Below are 19280 nucleotides of genomic sequence, written 5' to 3'. Positions count from 1 at the left end.
GAACGGGCCTCTTTTTTTAATGTTGTAGGTGTGGGTTTTTATTGTTGTTTATATCTTAGAGGGCTCAGATTTCTCTTGCTGGCTTTATTAGAGGGCTGTTTTAATTTGAGGGATTGGTGTAGAATATCTCTGAGTATGCACAATATGCAAACCTTCTCATGCCTTGCTTAAAAATCACCATACACTACCCTTTATTAAAGATGTTGCTCTTTTTAGAAAACAGCATGGGCTGCTTTGGTCTGTGTGGTTGCAACTTTTGCAAAACAACTGCAACTTTTTATTCAAGAAATGTACTGTTACCTCAGCATTGTGCATCTGGAGTGGGGAGATACTTTTTTTATGTCCTTGGCAATCTTCCTCAGAATGTTCAGCAGACACCAGCAGTAAATTTAAGCTACCTGTTCTTACTGAAATACCCAGAGCATTCAGGCAGTGACTCTCAAAATGCCATCACAAAGTGTCACTCTGGGAGTTGCTTCTGTCTTGTCATCCCTTCCCCTTCCTGAGGGGAGAAGTTCTTGTCATCTTGTCATCTCCTTCCTGAGGGGAAAAGTTCTCAGGGTGGAAATTCAAGTTTTTTACTGGTGTGCACCATAGAGATTCCCCATCCCAGATGGGCAGGGATGAGCTGTGCTCCAAGCTGGAGAGGGCAGAGGGAAAATTAGGATTCCATTAGCTTTTTTAATTTCTCTTTTTGTATCAGCCAGGTGCTGATAAGCCATAGGGAACGTGAGCTGATGCCCATCGGGTTGGCACACGCTGCCACCTGCCCAGATGTTTGTTGTGCCAGGATGAGTGGCACACATCTGTCTGAGAGCTCTGGCTGCAGAAAGGCAACACATCCCGGGATGGAAGAGCTGCAGAAGGACAGCACATCCCGGGATGGGAGAGCTGCAGAAAGGCAACACATCCCGGGATGGAAGAGCTGCAGAAGGACAGCACATCCCCAAATGAGAGAGCTTCAGCAGCACCAGCCTCCACCGCCTCTGTCACCTCAGCCGGAGCTTCGGCAGCTGCTAAAGTTCCAGATCCCGGAATGTTTAACCACTAATAGCCCTTAAAAAATCCGATCTGGTGGTGCCCTTATGGAACTGTAGCAATGTGTGCGATGCCTGTTTATATGGAGAGACAGAGAAACCTTTTAAAAGTATTTATATATAAACTATACACACGGCGCAATGGCCATTGCCTCACGCCTTTTATTTTGTCTCTCTCATTCCTGTGATTCCATGTGTCATTCCTGCCATGCCAGGCCGTGATTCCATGGCTGCTGTTGCTGTAGCAGCGCATTGCTGCTCGCTGTGAGGCGCTGAGGCCGCGCCGGGGAGCGCACAGAGGCAGGCTTGGTTTCAAACAGCAGCCTCAGCACCCGCCCGTGCCCGGAGGAGGCCCCTCAGCGCCGCTTCCTCCCCTCGCCGCCGCCTCCTCCTCCTGCTGCCGCCGCTGCTTCCTGTGCGAGCGGCTCTGACGCGGCCCTGCCCTCCCTCCTTCCCCCGTCCCCTCCTTCCCCCGCTCCCCGCCGGGCCCTGCCGAGCACAAAGCACCCGCGGCCGGCCGGCGGCGCCTGCGCGGGGCGGGCCGGGCTCTGAGGGCAGCGGGCTCGGAGCGGGGCCCGGCGGGCAGTGCCGGCCACTGCCGCTGTCAGCGCCGGCGCTCGCAGCAGGCTGCGCCCTCCTCCCTGCCTGCCCTGCCCCGCCGCCTCCGCTTTGCTTTTGCGCTCTTATTTTTAATTATTATCATTTTTTAAAAAAACTTGGAAGAAGCCCCCGCGCTGCTCTCTCGCTCCCCCCCGGCCCGCAGCGCGTTCCCCGGGCTGTCGGAGCCCGCTCCCCCTTCCCGACCCGCTCCAGGCTGGGCCTCTGCTGGGCTTTGGAAGCCGGGAGCGCCTCGGCACCGTCTGCCTCCCCCTCCCGGAGCCGCTCGTCTCCGCCAGCCCGATAAATGCTGTTTATGAGGATGGACCTGTTGAACTACCAGTACTTGGACAAGATGAACAACAATATCGGCATCCTGTGCTACGAAGGTAACAGCGCCTGGCCGCGGGAAATCAATGGTGCCTTCTCACGGGGAGGGGACGGATCCCTCGATCCCTCGCACGGGGAGGGATGGATCCCTCGATCTCTCGATCCCTCGCACGGGGAGGGATGGGTCCCTTCCAGAGGTGGATCCCTTCCAGAGATGGATCCTTGTCCGAGCCGTGCTCGCAGTTGTTTGTCAGCGGGGATGTTTTTGGAGACCGCCGGTGCGGGACGCCCCGCGGGTTGTTGTCAGAGCTTTGTTACAGGGGCAGGGATTTCTTTCTTTCTTTGTGATTTTTTTTCTGTTCTTTTTTAATTTTTTCTCCCCACAATCCGCGTTTTCAGCGCCAAGTTTCCTTTCCCTCTCCCTGCTGGCGCTAAAGGCGGGGGTTTGTCCGTCTGGGGTTTGTCGGTCTGGGGTTTGTCGGTCTGTCCCGGCGCCGCGGGGCTGGGCCGCGGCCGGACACGCGTGGGCCCGGCCGGGGCCGAATGGCCGGCGTGTCTCCACCGTGTCCCCGCGGGGTTGTGGCCATTGCCCGGCGTGTCCCCGAGTGTCCGGCGTGTCCCCCGTGGCCGGGTGTCCCCCGTGGCCATTGCCCCGGGCCCGCTGTGTCCGGCGGGGCCGGGGCTCGCTGCCCTGCCCCGGTCTCCCCTCAGAGCCCCGCTGGTACCCGGGCAGGATCGCCCCGTTCGTGTGCGCCGGGTTCTGTACGTGCGGCTGCGAGGAGCGGCTATGGCTTGGCTGTGCCTGCACAGAAAGGCACCACTGAGCTAATTCGGCTTGGCAGCGGCGCTGCTTTTGCTCTAGCCGCACACCAGCGCCGCGAAAAGCTGCTTGCTTTTTTTTTTTTCCTTCCTGATTCAGCTTTCCATGTTCGTTCAGAAAATAAACGTGCTGGGGTTGTCAGGGAAGAAACAATGAGGAGAGTACACAGGCCAAGGGGATATCTCTGCTCAGGAAAAGGCCAGGCCAGAAGGCAGGCAGCTGAATCTCACTTTGGAAATTACACTCCCGTCTATCCCTAAACCAGCATGGCCACTTTTCTTCCCTTCAGGAAGTGGAGAGGCTCCCTCTTGTACTTTTAATGTCTTTGTTTCTCCTTTTTTCCTGCTTTTTCTTTCCTGCACAAATATTAATTCGGATTAAGCTCTTTTACAGAAGGTTGAGCTGAAAAATACAGAGCTGAAGTTCCATGATGTTGAATTCCCAACTTCTTTCTTATGCCATGCTTTCTTTGTTAGAGCAAGAAAACCCTTTTAAAATAATAAAAAAACCTTTCAGGATCCTTAAACTTTTTCATTTCAGGGTCCTATAACTTGTTCACTGCTCTCTGCAGTAATTAGTGTTTTCTTTGGAAGCCATTGGTAACTTCTGATGAAGACCATGAAATTTTATGCAAAGTTTTATTTACATAATACATCTTTCTGAGCTAACACATCTTTCTGAGAGCTCTGTTCACTAAGCCTTGTTGCTCTGTAGTTTTAGCTCATTAGTTCAATTCATTGTAATTATGCCTAATATTTATGGAATATTCTTTCCAGTCCCCTTTTTATTCCCCACCCCCTTCTCCAGTAATTGTTATTTAACCAGATCTTAGCTTTAATAGTTCAAAAGAGCTTAAGGAATACACTCCACTGGAGCAGTTTTTGTTTAGGTTAACCATCTGTTGCTGTTTTCCTCATTCTGGAAGTTAACATTTTTAACACTAAAATAAACACGCACAAAATGAAGAGAAGAAAAGCAAAACTTCAGTGGTGTTTATAGCGAGGTGTTTATATCCCGAGGGTTTAAAAAGTGTAAACACTGGCAACATCTGCTCTGAACTCAAAGGGTGTTTCAGAGATGCCTATAGATCCTCCTGGCCTCTGCCATGGGGTTTATTTTAGAAGTGAGTTGTGTCAGCAGTGATGGATTTGTCTTTCCAGGGACGCTGTTGCAGTAGGAACTGCATTGACAACAAAACGCCCTCTCACACTCAGTTAATTAGGATTTACTGAAGGCCACACTTGAGCTACTTATAAATTGATGCCTTCCTGAAAAGTGCTTCTGAAGATGCAGGATAAGATAAAAATAGGTTTGAAATTTCAGAGGGAAGAGTGATGGGCCCACAGGCCACAGGAAATAGGTGGGCTCCTTGTTCCTTTAGAGTCCCTCTGGAAACATTTGGTTATGGTTTTTGGGATGATTTCTATGCTGGTGAGCTATGCCAGCATGTTTGATGCAGTTTACTGGTGATTTTACTCCTCTGGCACTGGAACTGCTGGATTTGCAACAGCCTGTGCATCAGAGATGTGTTGATACCCAAGAAATAGGAAAAGTTCCTCCAGTGTGTGCATTGGCAGCCCTTCAGTTCACCATGGAGCACAGGAGTGTGATTTGCATCCTGAGAGGAGTCCTGCTTTTCCTTGCCCAGCCAGAGTCCCAGATAGCAATTTGTTATCTGTGAGCTGCAGGCTGCTGAGTTAATGCCAGCCCTGGAACCTCCCAACAACCTCAGCTGTGCCTCCATCTCACCCCGCTCCTAAATTGTGCCATCCGTGGTCACACTCCAGCCACGGAGCTCCCAGCATGGAAATATTGGGCTGCTAAATTCATTCAACATCTCTGACTTTGGAAACTGCTGCTGTTTAGTTCATCCAACACACCTCTGATTTTGGAAACTGGTTCATTAATCATGATGTTTAGTTCATTAATCACATCTCTGATTTTGTGAGAAGAGAAGCAATGGTGGTAACACAGATGGGATCAGCCTTGTGGGCAGCAGATTGTGCTTCTGCTGGGGCTGGGCTGGGAGTGGGAGAGCTGGAAGTTCTCCCTTTAGCTGTCCAACAGTGAGGCTGTGCTGCAGGTGAAACCTCACCTGGGCTTGGCTGTTTTCTCAGACATGAGTTGATTTCTTTTAGTTTTTGTTGTGAGGTTGGTGAGGCACAGGTTCTCCAGAGAGGCTGTGGAGTCTCCACCTTTGGAGATACTCAAATCCCACCTGAGCATCCCACCCTGCCTGAGGTTTTGAGCAGGAGGTTTCTAAATGACCTCTAAAGGTGCCTTTGTAGCCTCTTGGAAATCTCTGCACACACATGCAATTAAAACAGCCAGGAAAAGGATGATAACCAGAAATGAGTGTAGTTTTAGAAAAGGGGTCCATAACTCTGAAGCACAGCATAAAGCCATTTCCTTTCCTCAAGGTTGTTTAACACTGATTATTTGTGTCCTTGGAGGGTTTTCTTAATCTCATTACTACCTTTGAGCCCCAATGATGCCCCATGGTAATCTCAAATCCAACTGAGGCTTTTGGAGGAAAAAATGAATGTTAATGAGTTGGGGTTCTTTTAACAAATTGCATAAAAAAGACATTTGAAAGAAAATTTTTAAATCATTCAAATGGGAATGCTTGGAAAAGGACAGTTATATTGGTGATGATCAACCATTTCAAGCAATTGATTGTAACAGTTTTGGTGCAAAGAAGCAATAATTTGGGAACTGTTGCCTTGGCACCTGGACGTGAATACATCTGATATTCCTCTCCCCAGCATTTGCTGCCAGTCCCCAGCGATGGGCAGTTCAATGAGCGGCGCTTTCAGAGGATTGTTCTGTTCCCAACGAGCTCAGGCCGTGGGGAAGCTGCCGGGAGCAGCACTCTGAGGCAGGCTGGCACTCCCCATGCAGTGACAGGGGTTGAGGGCTGCGACATCTGCACCTCGTTCCGTGCTGGAAACTCGCTGAGCCGCAGCTCCGTGTGCCTTCAGAGCCGCTGCTGAGGCAATGGAGTGCTCAGAGTGACACAAAGCAGAGCGCAGGTGATGCTGCTCCGTGACTCCGGGGCTGCTCTCCTGCTTTCCCACGGAATGTGCATGAGGAGGAGCGGTCTCCAGGCAGATCCCTTTCCTTCTGGTGTTTGTCACAGATGGTGCTGGCTTGCAAGGCACATTTCTGCCTTCCTTCCTCTCCCTCTCCCTGGGTTATTGCTGCGTTCTCAGGGCTGCAACTGCTGTGCTGGGAAAGGTATAAAGAAATGCAATAAGATGCTAAGAAATCCCCCAAGCATGTTACTTATAGTTATGCAGAGTTCTCTGGATAGTCCAGAAGACTGGGATTTTTATTTTATTCTTTTTAATGAAGAAAATTGGATCCAGATTTTAGCAAAACACCCCTTTTGGGTTGCAGGACAGCTTTCATTAGTTAGTGGCATATTACATAATTATTACTGACTTCCTGTGAGGCTGAAGTTCCGTGGCTTGCAGAGCTGGGTGTCCTCTCAGGGCACTCAGGGCATCCTGAAAATGTCTGTGCCTGCCCCAAAAGGCACTTCAGATGTTTGCTGTCAGATCCTGCTCACTTCATTTGCTTCTTCATGAAATGCAACATGTTTGCTTAAGTTCTAAAAAAGAGTTTCCATCAGCTCTCTCTGCTGACCTTGCATTTTTCTCTTTCTCTACCATCAGTTTCTCCTATTAACTGCAAAGTTTGGGTTATTTTCTAAAGATGTAAAATGACTTGAGCACTATTCTTCTGCTGAGAATTGGATAAGAATCTCCTTCATGGCAAATTAGGTGTTCTTATTTGTAGCACAGTGTAAAATTTCTGTTCAAAGCCATGGAAATTAAGATGCACCTACAGAACAGCTCCCCATTTATAGAACATTCTCTGGGTTTTGCATTTTCAATCTCTTTCATCTTCAGGGAAAAAACAAAGAGCCCCAGGTTCACAGTTGGGCTTTTCTTGCTCATTTCCTCCTAGCATGAAGTTGGGAATATCCTCTTTAGGACTGACATCAAAATTCAGTTTATTTTCCCTCTCCATCAAAGGCAGGATAGATTTAGGTCATACTTGAACTTTTTTCTTCTTTTCCCCTGGAGTTCTGTTGTTCTCACCCTGGATGCTAGTTCAGCATTTGTACTGAGAACTCAAACAAGGAAATTAAAAACCCAAATATAATAGAGTGTTATCCCACAGCTTGCTGTAGATAAGATAGGCAGCATATTTTTTTTTCCTGAGATAAAAGGTAGTGAGGTTTGTAGCAGTAAGTTACAGTCTGTGTTAATGAGCAATTTGCTTAAAGGCTGTAACTTGTTACTCACAAGTCAAATTTGTTACAGTGCCAGCTCTCTTTGGATATAAATCCAGGGATTTTAGGAGACATTGAAAAAGCTTAAATTGCTCCAGAGTTTGAACAATGCCCTGCATTGTATGGAGAGCTGTTGGAGAAAAAATAAAGCTTCAACAACAGCCTTCATTGTGTGGCATCTAAAATTATGAATGAAAAAGTTCATCCATATGTATTGGCTTTGCCTTTTTTAAATATCTGCTTTGCATGAAAATAGCCTTCTATTAATTTCTTCTTGAGCTTTAATACAGATGGGCCTTTATATTTGATTTTGGCTGAATAGGCTGCAGAGTTTGAACATGCTGCATGCACACACGGTGCCAAGCAATTTAGCAGAGTTGTTTACACTAACAATAATCCAGCAGGACACAGCCTATCATTTCTGCCTGATAACGGTGTGAGGTAGTGCTGAGCACAAGTTCCTGGAGAAGTGTTTACAAGAATGGCTTTATGCTTCCTCAGCCTCGGAGAACTGGAGGGCTTTGGGCTTGAATCCCTTCTTTACAGGCAGCCAGTTTTTCCTGCAGCCTGGGCCATCCCCTGCAAATTGCTCTGCAGCTCAGACACAGGGGCTTTGTTTGTCCCTGCCCTTGGGGATAGCTGTGCCATGAGGCTGAGGGGCAGGACAGGCAGCAGCAGTGCCAGCAGCCTCCTCTGCATGTCCACATTGCCCCTGGGCTTCACCTGGCAGCTCCTTGACATGTTCTGATTCTCAGCCTTGCCTGCAGTGAGTGAGGAGCTCAGGGAGCACTGCTGTGTGTCCTGGGAGGGCTGGGGGCACATGGACACACAGCAGCAGTGCCAGCAGCCTCGTCTGCACCTCCACATTGCCCCTGGGGTTCATCTGCCAGCTCCTTCACACATTTTCATTGTCAGCCTTGCCTGCAGTGGGTGAGGAGCTCAGGGAGCACTGGGGTGTGTCCTGGGAGGGCTGGGGGCACATGGACAGTGCCAGCAGTGCCAGCAGCCTCCTCTGCACTTCCACATTGCCCCTGGGCTTCATCTCCTGGCTCTTTCACATGTGCCTTCCCTGCAGTGTGTGAGGAGTTCAGGGAGCACTGCTGTGTGTCCTGGGAGGGCTGGGGGCAGTTGAGCTCTTAATTAGGGTTATCTCTGCCCACTTGTAATCCTCGTGTCACAGATGGATGGAGCTGGAAGGGGTTTGCTCTTCATAGCAGGAGTAGCTGGCACTGGTTGGAGGGTAGGGTGCGCTTGGGGGACTTCACAGAATGTCCTGAGCTGGAAGGGACACACAGGGACCATGGGTCTGACTCCTATCTCTGCACAGACCTCAACAATCCCATCCTGGGCATCCCTGGGAGCTCCTGGAGCTCTGGGGGCTGTGCCCATTCCCTGGGGAGCCTGAGCAGTGCCCAGCACCCTCTGGGGTAGAACCTTTCCCTGAGATCCACCCTGATGCAACTTGAGGCCATTCCCTTAGAAAAGGTCATTCTTGTTAAGAAATAGCTCAGTACAGCTTCTTGTGCAACCTTGGGGAGGCTGAGGGACCCAGCACCAACACAGCATTGGTTCCTGCCAAAGGAAAAGTCACCAGAAACCTGGGTGAGGTGATGGGACTTCAGGTGATGGGACTTCACCAGAGATCCTGTTTTAATAGGAATGGTTGTCCTTAAAGTCACCCAGAGACCTGGGTGAGGTGATGGGACTCCATCAAAGATCTTCAGAGATCCTCTTTTAATAGGAATGGCAATCCTTAAAGTCACCCAGAAACGTGGGGGAGGTGATGAGATTCCATCAAAGATCCTGTTTTAGTAGGAATGGCAATCCTTAAAGTCACCCAGAAACCTTGGTGGGGTGATGGGGCTCCATCAGAGATCCTGTTTTAACAAGAATGACAGTCCTTAAAGTCACCCAGAGACCTGGATGAGGTGATGGGACTCCAACAGAGATCCATTTTTAATAGGAATGGCAGTCCTTAAAGTCACCAGAAACCTTGGTGGGGTGATGGGACTCCAACAAAGATCTTCAGAGATCCAGTTTTAATAGGAATGACAGCCCTTAAATCTCAAGGTGATATGGGTGGTGGGGACAAAAGTGTGTAACTGAGGTTGGAATCATTCCTTATCTCAGTTCCACAGCTGGTTGGTATCAGATTTTTTTTAAACAGGAGTTTATAGAGTGTTTCCTTGCCTAAATTTCACGGCACTGCTTGGTAACTGTTTTTTTAAGTAACACTTTTCCCCTTTTCTTTTAAACTTGATTGTTGCCAGTGTTAAAAGCAAGAACTTGTTACACATAGTAGCACTTGGTGCAGCCCAGCTTTCCTCCTGAAATGCAGTGTGATACTTTATGCCTCATTTTGGCTTTGCAGAAAAAGCTCACCCACAGCAGCGTTCGTGGACAGAAGCAGATAATATTTGGGATACAGTGGAATGTTACAGCCTTGGTGGCACACAGGGAGGAAGGGAAATTGCCTTCAGCAGGCTCAGCTCCCTCCCAGAACCCATGGCTGCTGTCCTCTCCTGATTGCCCTGCTTGCAGAGCCTGTGATGATTTAAAGCCGTGTTCCTTCTCACTCCTCGTCTCTGGCGTGCTCCCTGCCAGCTGTGAGGAGCAGGCCCTGCAGTGCACAACTTTCCTCCTGCTCTTCCAAACGTTGCTGGCAGGTTCCAGGAACCAGATTTGCTCTCCCAGGGAAAGGCTGGAACCAGTTGTGTTTAAAAAGCAGTAGATTTTCCTGGAAACCCATTTGACAGGGCAGGCATGGAAACCTCTCAGCACTGCACTTTTCTGCTTTGGGAGGTTTAATATTTACTTCTCAGCATGCAGAAATAGGGGGTTTTTTTTGCATTTAAATATGGGTTGTAGCTAGATGTGAGAGAGATTTAGTCAATTTTTTTTTGTATTATATTATATATTATATGGGAATATAAACCAATTTGGAACATTTATTATGTTTAGTTTTAACTCAAAATCTCAGATCAGCAGATTGGCAATACCCTTTGTAGTTACAACCTACAAAGTGTCCAGCCCAACCATCTTTTGCATGAGAAAAGTGAAACCCAAAACTGCCCAATTGGAAGAGTGAAACCCAAATGGATCTTTTTGAGTAGCTGTTGTTCTTTTGGGATTGAGTGGGGATTTCTTTCTTTTGCAAATGGTATCAACACACTGTGCTTGCACTTGAGAGATGATATTGAGGCTTTTAATTTTGTTATTTAATTGCTAATGTTGAGTAGATCTCACTTCTGAGAGTAAATTAAGATATTTGTGGCAGTAGCAGGTTTGGACACTTTCAGAGCAGAACCTTTCAGTAAAATGTGATTTCTTGGCTCCTGATTCCAACGTTGGAGTTGTTTTCTGTGATGCTCTGCTGATTGTAATTAAATATCCCTGTGAAGAAAATTAAACTGTCCAGGCAAAGGGAAACCATTTCTATGAATCTAAATGATCTGGGAAGATCAGTGCATGCCAAGTAAAACAGGACTGTTCAGTTGTTCAGTTTATATTCTTTGGAAAGCAACATCTGTAAAGACAAAACTGCTCTTAGCATGGAGAAAAGCAGCTGCCACAAGTGTGGCACCTCCTGTGTGGTGCTTTTCTCCAGAACATGAAATGAGGGAAGTGCTGCATGATTCATGCAAGGCAAGTCTGAACTCGGCCAGTTCCTTGGATTTAGTATAAATATTTATAGCATTGAAGGGGATTTTTTTTTAAATTTTAAATTTAATATTCTTCCTCATGCTCTGGATCCTTTTTAGATGTGCTCCTCAGCCATCTGGTGAGCAGTGGTGCTTGTTTAACCCCCCCAGGCTGGATTTTCCTGCTGTGCCATCTCAGAGCTCTGTGGCTGCTGTGGGCTGGGGCTCCTCAGGCACTGCTGGCCGAACACTTTTCCTGCTGAACCCTCCAAACCCTGAGGTGAACACTCTGCTCTTGTCCTGCTGCAGGCATCACACTGAGCCATCTACCAAAGGTGGCAAAAATGGGAATTCCAGCATTAACAAGGATATTTACAGTTAAACATGTTAACTGAGCCTTGCCTGGGTTCTCGAGCTTCAAATAGGCTTCTCTCACTGATGTTACATAATCCACGTATTTAACTCAGCTCAGCACAAAAAAAAAGTGTAAAATTTTGTTATCTTTCTTGAAAAGCTCTTAGAAGTCCAAATGTCTAAGACTGAAGGTAGCAAAAATAGGAATTCCAGCATTAACAAGGATATTTACAGTTAAACATGTTAACTGAGCCTTGGATGGGTTCTCAGGCTTCAAAAATGCTTCTCTCACTGATGTTACATAATCCACATATTTAACTCAGCTTGTCACAAAAAGAAGTTTTGAAAAATTGTTATATTTCTTGAAAAACTCTTAAAAGTCCAAATATCTAAGACTGAAGGTAGCAAAAATAGGAATTCCAGCATTAACAAGGATGTTTACAGAGCCTTGGATGGGTTCTTGATTTTCAAAAATGCTTCTCTCACTCATGTTACATAATCCACGTATTTAACTCAGCTCAGCACAAAAAAAAAAGTGTAAAAATTTGTTGTCTTTCTTGAAAAACTCTTAAAAGTCCAAATATCTAAGACTGAAGGTAGCAAAAATAGGAATTCCAGCATTAGCAGGGATGTTCACAGAGCCTTGGATGGGTTCTTGATTTTCAAAAATGCTTCTCTCACTCATGTTACATAATCCACGTATTTAACTCAGCTTGTCACAAATAAAATATTTAAAAAATTGTTGTCTTTCTTGAAAAACTCTTAAAAGTCCAAATATCTAAGACTGTGACTTCTTTGAGGTACATTACATTACATACATCTTAAAACTCCTAAAGCATTACATTACATCCTAAAACTCTTAAAAGAATTTTAACTCCTAAAACATTACATTACATGCATCTTCAAACTCTGAAAATAATTTTAACTCTTAAGACATTACATTAGATACATCCTAAAACTCTTACAAGTCCAAATATCTAAGACTGTGACTCCTTTGAGGTACATTACATTGCATACATCTTCAAACTCTTAAAAGAATTTTAACTCTTAAAACATATTACATACATCCTAAAACTTAAAAGAATTTTAACTCTTGAAACATATTACATACGTCTTGAAACTCTTAAAACATTACATTATATACATCCGAAAACTCTTACAAGTCCAAATGTCTGAGTGTGACTCCTTTGAGGTACATTACATTACATACATCTTCAAACTCTTAAAAGAATTTTAACTCTTAAAACATATTACATTCATCTTAAAACTCCTAAAACATTACATTACATACATCCTAAAACTCTTAAAAGTGCAAATATCTAAGACTGTGACTCCTTTGAGGTACGTTACATTGCATACATCTTCAAACTCTTAAAAGAATTTTAACTCTTAAAACTTATTACATAAATCTTGAAACTCTTAAAACATTACATTACATACATCCTAAAACTCTTAATTAAAAGTGCAAATATCCAAGACTGACTGCTCTGAGGTACATTATCCTTGCCCTAGCAGCTGCTCTGTGGTGCTCTGAGTTGTTCTTTGCAGCACAGTAAATTGAGCACTGCCCTGTTGGAGTTCCAAGTGTTTCCCAACTGGTGTGTTTAGCAACAAGGATGACAGCAAACGTTTTAATGCTCGCATTTGCATAGATTTTTAATCCTCTCTGCACAATCCTTGCTCTCACAGAAGCCCAGTTAATGCAACTTTGTGAAATCAGCCATGGCTGTTGTCCTTATTTACAGTGGGGAATAAAGAGCTGGAACTGGTTGAGCTCCCAGAAGTTTGGGATAAAGCTGACAGCAGCATTCCAAGTGCCTCCATTGGAATATTTTGTCACAGCTGCTAAACCTTGCTGTGCCCTCTGAGTAAAGAAAATTGCTTTTAGCTGTTTGAGATGTTCAAATAAAATATGTCATGAATCAGCTGAGCAGGTGAGAACAATGATGGACTTGATCCTCACTTTGTGCTCAGCAGTCATGGAGGGGAAACAGGAGCTTCTGCACCCAAATCTTGGGACTTTGGTTCCCTCTGTAGTGACCCCAGGCAAACTGAGGTGACGGAATCTCCTCCTGAGGATGCAGTTGAGACTTTTGAGGTGCTGAAAGGAATGAGGCCCTGCAGACAATGCTGGGAATAATTTGAAGTTCCCTTGTCTGAGCCACAGAAGTTGTGGATTCCATTCCTTTTTCACAGGTCAACCTTGTAGTGAAGCCACACTTCTGCTCTCTGGTTAGTTAATTTTATTTCTGTACATCTCTTCATAGCCATTTTCTTTTTCCCCAGTAAAATCAATGTGGTTGTGTGTCCTGAACCCAAGATTAAAAACTGAACCCTCCCCAGGTCGGTTCCCTGAGATCAGAGCCCGTTGAGCTGGATCAAAGGAATGTGCCCACAGATGTTCATTTTTATATTCTCTTTGCAGGATGAGATGGGATCAGAGACTCAATGAAACAGCAGCCCAGCTGTGCTCCTGCAGTGCAGGCCAGGCTGAGCCCGTTTAAACCTTTTAATTAATCCTCAGTGTCTCACTGCCCCCAGCACTGCTCTTTGGTCCCATTAAAAACTTCACAAACTGCTTAATTATGGCGTGGAACATCTTAAATGTGTGATAAGGGGGTAGAGAGCTGCAGAAATGTTTTTCAAGTGAGATGGGGAAGGTTTAACAGATGATTCACTGGGGAATTACGTCCCGGTGATGCAGTGAGAGGTTTGATTTCTCCTGTGGGAGCAGTGTGGTGTGAGTGGTGGCTCACAAACACACAGCTGCTTTTGTCACCTTTGTTTTACCAACCCATCTGCACTTCTGCTCTTTCCTGGCTTCTGTCAGGATTGAGGTGCTTCTGCAGCTCTGAAATAAATAGAGAAGGAGCTGGAGTTGTTAAAAAGGAGATTCAGGTAAGGACTGGTAGGTGCAGGGCAGGAAGACAGAGCCCCAGTTAAAGGCAGTGTAACTTTGGTGCTCCTCACCCCTTCCAACCCCGTGACTGTCAAGAAAACTTCAAAAACAAGAACCTCTGCTTGTCCTTGTTTTTCCAAGAGCTCTGGAAAACCTGTCCTCAGTGCCCAGAGAACTGTGAGAAAGGCTGTGCAGGCAGCATGTCATTTCTTGGTTGCAAGCACAATCCCTCCCTCTGTGTGCCCTGCCTTCTCTTCCCCTTGGAGAGAGCACTGCTTTGGAGTGACCCTGCAGCTTGGCCCCACAGAGCAGCCCCTGCTTGTGAAATAACCAGCCAGGGCTGCCCAGTGCTGCCATCCCTGCCTCCCTGACAGCCTCCAGCCCTCCCTGCCCTGCCCCACAAAGCACCCCGTGCTTGTGAAATGCACAGCTGAGCCCTGGCTGCCCAGTGCTGCCATCCCTGCCTCCCTGACAGCCTCCAGTCCTTCTCCCTGCCCTGCCCTTCAGTCCTTCTGGGCAGGGATTCATTGTCCAACAGCTTTTGCACAGCTCAACCTTGTAGTGAAGCCACACTTCTGCTCTCTGGTTAGCTAATTTTATTTCTGTACATCTCTTCATAATTTTATTTCTCTTCATCTCTTCATTTTCTTTTTTCCCCAGTAAAATCAATGTAGTTGTGTGTCATGAACCCAAGATTAAAAACTGCTCTGTTACAGGCACAGATTGAGTTTTATCTTTTTCCTTAGTGGTGCTGTTTGTTTTGGAAGCCAGTCCTCTCAGGAACAACGGTGATATTTTAGCTTTTATGTGTTTCTTTATACCAGAGAAAATTAGAAAATGGAGAAATTAGATGGAATCCTTTTCTCTGAATCTCATGAGCTGCACTTTTCTAGAAGTTCCTGGGTAATAAAACACTGCATGAGAGCAGCACCTGAGGGAGCGTTGAGCTGTACCTCACAATAACACAGATCAGAGGAGTGAAGGTCCTGCATTGGGCACCACCCAGGGCTTGTGCTCAGCTGAATTTGCTTTATTTTGTGTCTGGGGCAGTGCCTGGGCCCTGTGTGAGCCCTGCCCAGGAGGAAGGGCCAGGCTGGCACATCTGGCACATCTGCCATGCCCTAGACAGGATCTGAAGGGCCAGGATGGCACATCTGGCACATCTGCCCCTGTGCCATGATCTGAAGGGCCAGGCTGGCACATCTGGCACATCTGCCCCTGTGCCATGCCCCAGACAGGATCTGAAGGGCCAGGCTGGCACATCTGCCCTGTGCCATGCCCCAGACAGGATCTGAAGGGCCAGGATGGCACATCTGGCACATCTGCCCCTGTGCCATGGTCTGAAGGGCCAGGCTGGCACATCTGGCACATCTGCCCTGTGCCATGCCCCAGACAGGATCTGAAGGGCCAGGCTGGCACATCTGGCACATCTGCCCTGTGCCATGCCCAGACAGGATCTGAAGGGCCAGGCTGGCACATCTGGCACATCTGCCCTGTGCCATGCCCAGACAGGATCAGGTTCCCCCTGGGAGCCCCCCTGCCTCCCTGAGGGTTGCCAGGTCCCCCTGCCCTGTGCAGTTGTCACTGTCCCTCTGTGCCGTCCCTCTGCACCAGGGATTTTGGAGCCCCTTGCCTGGTGAAGGACAAAGGGATTTTGTTCTCCTCAATGGATGCTTTGTGGGAGATGAGTTGGGATTGTTCTGCTCTCAGTGCATTGAAATCTTGGATATTCTGTGCAGCTTGGCTGGAGGGCTCAGTGTCCCTCATGCTGGAGACCATGGGGCTGCACATCAGGTGGCAAAACCAAAGTGGAAATCCAACTTTTCCTTCTGTTTGTGGGGCCAAATGTGATTTTTTTCTCATTTCCTTCTGGTTTAGGAGGAGAATTTGGTCACTTGGATCCCTCAGGATCCTGCACAGTGCCCTGAGCAGTGACCCTGCTTTATTCCAGAGGCACCACCCACCCATCCATGTCTTTTCCTCACATTTTCAATCCATCTCCTTCTCTGTTCATTTCTATCCTCTCCTGAGGGCTGTTTTACCTTCCAGGTAGGGAATTTGGGGAGAAATAAAATGGGAATTAAAGGAACATTGCTGGAAAGTGTGATATCACATTTCACAGCTCTTTTGGAGAGCTCGTTTTCTTGATGGTCTGAATTTTTCCACATGTAGCAAAGGAGGATAATGTGAGAAAAGGTGTTCAGAGCATGTTTATATTAAACTGCAATAAAAGCCTCTAAAAATAGGCTCCAGTTGAAATAAGTGGAATCTTTTTTTACCTTTCTATTGCACCTTTTGCTTCAAACCCTTATGAAGGAGAGTGTGCACAATTTATTGGATTTACTTTTAATGTGTGAACATCTCAGAATGAATATTTGAAGCATGTTTGTAGCACTGTGTTCATACCCACAAGGGACACTGAACACCCAGAACTGAATTTGTGTTACAGCCATGGAATATCAGCCATTGGAGCAGGGGGGTTAAACCTGAGTATCCAGTAACAGAAATAATAATTAAAAAAAAAAACAAACAACCCAAAACAGAGGGAGGGTGATAAATATTTTCACTTGAGAGGGAATTATTCAAATCTGAGCTTTCACAAATTGAATTTGTCTCTCTTTGCCATCACAAGACAGCACAGCTGTAAGGTAGGATTTAGTGAAATATTTATTTCTTGAAATACTGCTTTATCCCCAGTTTTACACTTTCTTCTCATGACCTTGCTGTGACTTTGATTTACTTTTGGGATAGATGCAGGGCTTCTGGCTTGGATTATTTCAGCTGGTCTTTGATTAGTTTAACTTTGCCATATTTTATGTGACAAAGTCATTTAAGACTCTCAGTCTTGGTGAGGTTTCCCCTGGAAGGCTCCCCTGTTCTTTCTGGTGACCAAAGCAAGAACACCTGGATTTAAAACCACCTTTGTCTGGGAAACAACATCTTCAACATGGTCCCTTAATTATATTTCACTCACAAAAAATTTTTTTGATAATTCTTTTACATTTTCAATAAAATCACATTATCACATGTGTCCTTTGCTGCCCAGTAAAGAGGAATGTCACGTTTGCTAAATAAAAATGAATATGGAATTGGCTGTTTTCTGCAGGGAGTGTAGAGGATTCTTCTCCCTTCCTTCCTTCCTCCCCTCCTGTGTTTGGGATGCCCAAACTGCTGCCCTTGGCTGGACTCAGGAGCTGGGCTGAGCCCAGAGCTTGCTTCCTCTCTGAGCAAAGACAAAATGATAATTGTGCCAATTTTTAGTCCCTTTTAAGTGACTTTGGGTGGTTGATGCAGGATTTTCCTGGGAGAGTGGCAGAAAGGCTCAGAGGTTGTTCCTGGGCTGCAGGAGCACAAACCCATCCTCTGCCAGAGAAATCCTTTCTGACACTGATGTTAACAAATATTGCAGCCAGCCCTGGTGTGATTTACCTGGAGATCAGTGTAGTTTTACACTGACTGCATCCAAATTGTGCCTGCCAGATAACTGAAATCTTGTTTTAGCCACAGTACAGGTACCCTGAGCAGAAAAAGCAACTTATTTCAGAGTTTTGTAAGAGTTCCCTAAATGGGACATGATCTTAGTGAGAGCTGGGAATCCATGAAATAATCTCCTGGTCCAAAGTTAGACCCAAGGCTGGGTTTATTGTTGGGCTGGAAGTGAGCACAGCCTCATGTCCCAGCTGCTGAGGTGTGAAAGCTGCACTTGGACAGAGGAAATACTGAGGAGCTCTGCCAGACCACAGCATTCACATTTATTCCACCCTGCTTCTTTGTGGCACATCTGCTGCCCTGTTTGTTCCCATGCCACCAAGGACACTCCCTCAGGTATTTAGGTACCAGGGCAAATAGCACACACCTGAATTTTTCAGGGAACATTTTCAGCCTCTGTGGAAGTGTTCAGCAAAGATTTTTTTATTAATCTTATGTATTTGTGAAGTAGTTTGTGGAACTGAAGCAGTTCCCCAGGCAAGGCAGTTGATGTAGCCATGGTGTTTTGTACAGCTGTGCTTTTACACGAAACAACTCCTCACAAAACGTGAGGAGAGACAATTTCAGATGAGTAAGGAGCAAATAAGGTGATGTTGGCTTGAGGAAGGCAAATTTGCCATTTTCTGCCTGTTGCACTGCAGTTTTTGGTACATAATGCAGCGTTTTCAGGACCTATTAAGTAGAAATAATCTCTAATTTTGATGAACAAGACATTTTTGGAAGGAGCCTGCTGCAGGCTGCCAGTGCTGCTGCTGCCACACCAAATTCTGGCTCCTTTGTGAGGCTTTTGAAGGGCAGAGGAGCAGAGTGGGCGGAGGTGATTGAATGCAGAGGTCACCAGTGAATGTCCCTGTGAGCAGAACGTGTCCCTGCTTGGCAGGCAGGGCCAGCTGCAGGAGCCAGCCCAGAGCTGTCACTTCAATCTCAGGGTTTGGGTTTGGCCATGGCTTTTCTGGCACACAGATCCCTGCACAGTGGTAGCCAGAGCTCGCTTCCAGGAGTAAGTGCTGTTCAGATGTTTTGTAAACGGGGGAGAAGAGGCTTTTTGCCAATTTTTCTCCACATGTGTATGTGACTTTTTGGTTTCCTAAATTAGCTTTTTGTTTTCACGGCAGAAAGTCGGTAAAATATGTGGCAGATAAAGGAATCAGTAAGTTGGCTGCTGCGAGAAATCTGTCAATTATAATAAAGAATATTTCCAAGATCTGATGTCTCAGCAGCATGTTTTAATCAGGCTGTTGCCATTAATACTTAATTTTTGTTGTTCTGTACTTTGCTGTTTTATTATGCTCTCCAGATAGGCCTGTTTAATGTACTCTAAAGGAAATACAGACTACTGTGGCTCTGTTTATAGTGGTTGATCTACTGCTTCCCAGAATTAAATCTTATTTAAGCTCATCTTAAATCATAACTTCTGTAGAAGCAGCCCTGAAATGAAGTAGTGGTGCAGAATGCTGGGTTTGGGATAAAGAATTTGATTTGAGGAACTTGTGCTGCCTTCCCTGCGCGGTATTTGATAGCTCCAGTCATGGGGTTATTTTTATTTTCTGCATCAATTGGAATTTTTATGCCATTTATCCCAATTTATGTTGGCACTGACTGATTTCAGTGTTTGCCATAGTGGAATAAAACATTCCACATTGCCATAGTGGAATAAAACCTTCAAGTTTAGAAATTTGTTTAGAAATTTCTTCCAATCTATTTGTTACTTAATCTCCTAATGATTTTTAGAACGTAGTGATAGAAAATCAAGTAAATTTTATTTTATAGTATCTTTTTCACATCTGTATTGCTTTTGTGAAGATTGACTTTT

At 45.9% G+C, this 19280-nt stretch overlaps 1 protein-coding gene across 1 annotated transcript in view; it reads left to right on the top strand.

The window, feature by feature from the left end:
- Positions 1-1808: 1808 nt before the first annotated feature.
- Positions 1809-19280, top strand: part of VGLL4 (vestigial like family member 4) — a 53966-nt gene continuing 36494 nt past the window's right edge. The window contains exon 1 of the mRNA XM_054281314.1: positions 1809-2023. Within this exon, the coding sequence (XP_054137289.1) occupies positions 1942-2023 (82 nt within the window). The 5' untranslated portion in view covers positions 1809-1941. The remainder of the gene's footprint in view (positions 2024-19280) is intronic.

Source organism: Melozone crissalis, unplaced genomic scaffold (genome assembly GCF_028551555.1).
Source record: "Melozone crissalis strain CALT ecotype California unplaced genomic scaffold, PUWL_Pcris_2 ptg000029l_1, whole genome shotgun sequence".
In the NCBI taxonomy this organism is placed as follows: domain Eukaryota; kingdom Metazoa; phylum Chordata; class Aves; order Passeriformes; family Passerellidae; genus Melozone; species Melozone crissalis.
Note: the sequence above shows the minus strand (reverse complement) of the source record. Positions and strands in the feature narration are given on the sequence as shown.